The sequence below is a fragment of the Pinus tabuliformis genome, chromosome 2_1 (genome assembly GCF_031772625.1).
Source record: "Pinus tabuliformis cultivar Carrire ecotype Pingquan chromosome 2_1, CPIR1, whole genome shotgun sequence".
Taxonomy (NCBI): Eukaryota; Viridiplantae; Streptophyta; class Pinopsida; order Pinales; family Pinaceae; genus Pinus; species Pinus tabuliformis.
This window is the reverse complement of record NC_142299.1, coordinates 198,283,703-198,288,499: the sequence shown is the minus strand read 5'-3', so window position 1 is coordinate 198,288,499 and position 4,797 is coordinate 198,283,703. Positions and strand designations below refer to the sequence as shown.

Genomic DNA, 4,797 nt, shown 5'->3' with positions numbered 1-4,797 from the left:
ATTGATAATTTAGTCACATATACTACATAAAATCTTCATTATGAGCTTACACGAATATATCAAAACTCATTTTTTTTTATGGCTTTCTAATACTTTGTGTTGCAGATTTAATTGTCACGAGTAGCCTTTGCCATGTTATATTAATAACATTATTGAAAATCACCTATATCATATTGTGAACCATTTTTAAATAATAATACTTTACTGTTTCTTTAAAACAATTTTTCCTTTAATAAAAAAAAATGAAACCTTCTCGCGCAGCTACCCCCATTCACTTGCTGCACCACAATGTAAATAAGAGCACAGACTCTTCCTTTCCATGCATCCCTAAGCGAGACAACCCATTAACTCATGGAAATATCGGAATGAAGGGGATATGAAAACTAAGGTCATCTAATATTAAACGACCATCGAATCTTCGAGACGGAGGCCGCCTGAAACCACGCGTTTTAATGCATTTCTGGTTTGTCGATGACATGGGCACGATAACGTTGGTTGAAAACACATAAAATACTTGGTCACGCTCATGTATCTTCCTGAGCTTCGAGGAGGCTTTAGTGCAGAGTCCTGAAATCATTATCTTCGTATCAGGACTTACTTCCGCGCCTCTTCTGTGATTTATCAGGTAACAGACATATATCCTTTCTGGGTATATACTGTTATTTTTATTATAATAGGTGATTGGATTGGCCAAATGCGAATCTATCGTTGTGTCAGTTGTATGGATCTGTGGAATTTCAAAAGGTTTGCCTGTTGTATCGGGAGTTGAGATAATGTTGTTTAAATTATCATGGCAACACTTCCAAAATGGTCTCTAATAGGATTGCTGAGAAGAAACCCCAAAGAGTCCAGACTCTAATATATGCCCTTGTTTGAACGGGAAATATGTTGTTTTATTTATTTATTAGGCAGAAATTTGATGCCCTTGATTGATGACTGAGCTGCTTTTCCTTTCAGCGAACGCCCACTAATTATTTGTGCGCTGAGTTAATAGGGTAGGGCAAGAGATGAATCCATTGCACTGTGGAAACTTAGATCCTTATTTGAACTCGAACTATTGCTGGGTCTTTTTTCTTATGCAGAAATTCAGTGGCCACTATTGATGATTGAGCTGCTTTTTCGCTTCCAGGGAATACCCACAAACTATTTGTGTGCTGAGTTAATAGGCCTGGGTAAGAGATGAAGCCACTGTATTGTGGAAACTTGGAATATGAGGCTCGGCAATCGGAGATTGAGCGTTTATTTGGCAGATTTGGAAGGGTGGAGAGGGTTGATATGAAATCAGGTAAAAACAAATACCCTAAGCAATATCAATCATGTACAATATCTATACAATATATATAAGCCAGAACAGAGAAGTACATTCATTCAGTATCTTACACAAAGCCACTAAGCACTAAACGCTAGTTTATGTTGAGATCTGTGGTTATGATCAAGCCTTGTTGTAAAGAGCAGACCTTGTGTTTCAGTGACTCACCGTTATCCACGCTGTGTATTTAGTGAAACCTAGTTGGTCTTCTCAGTTCATTTTTCTAAGTTATTTAGCTCCTTAGAAGCCTGAAAAGAGCTGTACCTCGTGCCCCAATGATGCGTGCTATATTTTCTATGCCTTTACAATTTAATTTGTAAGCTGATAGCAAATCTGTCTTTATACCCTATATTGTAGCCATTATTCAGATCTTCAAAAAGACATTTTAGTGTCGATTAGTCTACAATATAATCTTCATTGCTTGTTGCAACCCACAATCTTAGTGTGCAATCAGCTATTATTTTCTTGCTAGTTTTGTCATAATAATTTTGTTGAATCTCAAGCATTGGCCATTAAATCTCTCTCATTACACGCGCATGGTTGTCATTTGAACAATATATGATTTTCAAGTTTATGCGTGTTTTTAGTCTTACTTTTTAGTTTTACATATTTTTTTCATCAAATTTGAGTTTTAAAAGATATTGTATTTGTTTTTGGTCTGAAAAACTAAAGTTATAACAAAAATTGCTTAATTCTCTCTGTTAAACTTGATGTGTTTTTTTTTTTTGCACTCACGTTAATTTTTTTCCTCATTGTTGCCAAATTTACACACGGACACAAACCAGGTGACAGCCTACCATTACTTCAGATTTTATAATGAACTAGCCTACAAGATAAATCTTTAATTTGATTACAACCTACTGTCACTGGTGAATTAAAATGTGAAATATCTGAGAAACTACAGAGACTTGCCATTGAGGCTCCTTATATGGGTGGCAGAGACATTTCCTAATGGCGCATCTTATTAAACTAATTTCAAACTGCGGAGGTTCTGGTAACCATGTTGGGTGTATGGTTTAGAACTTCAGATTAAGCTGTAAAGGGTATCCACTCTGATTCATTCCCAAAGGCTACAAGCTAAATTTAAGCAGCAAATAATTTTTCAAATGTACTCTTTTGTATTTAAAACTTTCTTTGACGCAGGAATTTCAAGAGCATCCAAGCTCATCCTCGCTTATGGGCTCCTGTGCATATCCCATCATCATGCCATGGAACTTTCTCTACCAGAGCATCAGCGTCTAGCCTTGTTCAGCAAAGCTGATATGAAAATGACATTCTGCATTTTCCTAATGAGATCATTACTTTTCATCCCTTTTATGTCATATTAAGTCTCCAGTTTCAAGCATGCCAAGCGATAGATCCCATGACACACCTCTTCAGTGAGAAAGGAGCAAAATGCGGAGGCACTATCTGATCGATGAACCTACACATAACCATGGATTAGACTTATTTCAGACCATTTAGTTCAGCATGCAAGGTCTATGCCTCATATTTTAATCCAGCAGGTCTTTATACAAATGGGTGACAGGTGGTGTATGATACTTTTTTACTAAAGCCTATCCTTTATGCCTAAGTCACTCTGTGATTGCAGTCGCTGTTCCAATGTTTGATTCTTCAGAGTCTTTATTGTTGTTATAGGTTATGCTTTCATCTACATGGATGATGAACGTGATGCCGAGGATGCAATTAGGGGGCTTGATAACACAGAATTTGGCAGGCAGAGACGTCGGCTGTGTGTGGAGTGGACAAAGGTTGCCTTTTTCTTGAAGCGCTTGATTTTTTAATATTTAGTTGTCTTATAGTTTTTATACTTGATGTGAAAGGTTTAAACCTTTTACAGCCTCAAGGAAATTTATGTTGTATCTGTCATGTCTCTTGATAGAGAAATTGGCATAATCACATTCCTATTTTGAAGGAATAATAGATTTTTGGTTTTGATTTGAAATTTGACACTATACAGCATCCAGAAAAAGGTTTTCGCCGTCCTGAAGGTGGTAGGCGATCAACCGCATATTTAAAACCAGCAAAGACACTGTTTGTGATAAATTTTGACCCAGTCAATACCAGGGTCAAGGACCTTGAAAGACATTTTGAGCCATATGGTGAAGTGCTGAATGTAAGGATTAGAAGAAACTTTGCATTTATTCAATATGGATCACAGGAAGAAGCAACAAAGGCGTTGAACTCCACTGATAAGAGGTTAGTTCAATTCATATTATTTTTTCATGGTGACTATGTGTAATTCTTTTCCTATTTTACATTAATCACTTACTACTTTTGTGCTTATGCAGCTTATAGTATAATGTGTTTTTCCCTGCTCTATGATAAGAGTGGTAGTATGCTTGGAATCTGTCATCTACATTGTTGCCAGGGAAAAGGAACAGACGTTTACACCTTATATTGCGACAATTCGCTTGGTTTTGTGTTTTTTTAGTTTCCTATGTATTGTTAGAGGAAAGAGATCCATTTATGCTGCTGAGCTTGCAATCTTCATCTGTAGTTGGCCTTATGAACATCTTGTGGTTGGAAATGTGCAGCAAAGTGTTAGATAGTATAATTTCAGTAGAATATGCACAGCGTGATGACGGTGATAGAAGAGGTGGACGATCAAGCCCAGTTAGAAGAGGCAGTTACGGGAGTCGTGATCGATCTGCAAGTCCTCTGTATAGTAGGCGTGCATTGAGGGATAGTCCTGATTATGGTAGGGCTCCAAGCCCAATTTATGCAAGGCGCCCCGAGAGGAGCAGTCCTGATTATGGTAGGGCTGCAAGTCCTATTTATGCTAGGCGCCCACAAAGAGACAGTCCAGATTATGGCAGAGTTGTAAGCCCTGTTCATGAACGATATCGCAGGTGAGTATGAAATGAATTTGGCAATTACTATTTATGAAGGTTTATTCATAATAGGAGATATATGCATTGCACTATACTCGGTGTTTAACTTTGGTTCTATATTTGTATCCGCAGCCGATCGCCCCTGATGAGATCGAGGTCATAAATAATTAGTCGGAGTGTCTTAGATGAAGGAACAAACTTACAAAACTGACGTTTTATTAGTTGCTGTACTTGTATTTTGTTATTGTGTTTGTTAAGGCAGGCTGATGCTATTGCATTTTGTAGTTACTTTAGGGGTAGTTGTAGGGAAAGAAAATTTGGTATTTTGAGGTCTGATGCACTTTATATTCTGTTTCTTTCTTTAAAGAATTTGTTAACCTAATGTTGTCATTTGTTTATGGTATGTTGAATTCACATGTTATGATGATTTACCAACGAATAGTTTGTGACAACAAAAACATAACGTAATGCTAAACAAATTAGACATGGTGTTAAACAATGATGGAACAGTGACTGAAGAATGGATATTAGGTTGCTTGATGTTCATTTGGGTTTATGTTATGATTATCCAATTATTTCCCATTGTTGGTGGGCAAATTGATTTTCTTTTTTGGTAACTTAGGCGTGCATTTATATTACTTCAAGAAAAAGATA

At 36.9% G+C, this 4,797-nt stretch overlaps 1 protein-coding gene across 3 annotated transcripts; it reads left to right on the top strand.

Moving 5' to 3' along the window:
* The first annotated feature begins 316 nt into the window (after window positions 1–316).
* On the top strand, window positions 317–4,525 carry LOC149199404 (serine/arginine-rich splicing factor RS41-like). 3 transcript variants are annotated; one of them, XM_089402417.1, is made up of 6 exons: window positions 317–625; window positions 1,083–1,285; window positions 2,948–3,060; window positions 3,270–3,508; window positions 3,847–4,161; window positions 4,276–4,525. In XM_089402417.1, exons 2-6 carry the CDS (start codon window positions 1,180–1,182, stop codon window positions 4,304–4,306), a joined length of 804 nt encoding a protein of 267 aa, XP_089258543.1. In that variant the 5' UTR covers window positions 317–625; window positions 1,083–1,179; the 3' UTR covers window positions 4,307–4,525. The 3 variants fall into 3 exon arrangements, with proteins under 3 accessions (XP_089258543.1, XP_089258542.1, XP_089258544.1); XM_089402416.1 differs by having other exon boundaries at window positions 318–625; window positions 1,130–1,285; XM_089402418.1 differs by lacking the exon at window positions 317–625 and adding an exon at window positions 2,453–2,837 and having other exon boundaries at window positions 1,133–1,285.
* Window positions 4,526–4,797: the final 272 nt, after the last annotated feature.

Excerpts from the sequence above, each read along its gene's own strand:
- LOC149199404 (XM_089402417.1), top strand. The coding sequence starts at position 1,180 with ATGAAGCCACTGTATTGTGGAAACTTGGAATATGAGGCTCGGCAATCG. Across the intron at positions 3,509-3,846 it reads TTGAACTCCACTGATAAGAG|CAAAGTGTTAGATAGTATAA; the intron begins GTTAGTTCAATT and ends GGAAATGTGCAG. Across the intron at positions 4,162-4,275 it reads GTTCATGAACGATATCGCAG|CCGATCGCCCCTGATGAGAT; the intron begins GTGAGTATGAAA and ends TTGTATCCGCAG.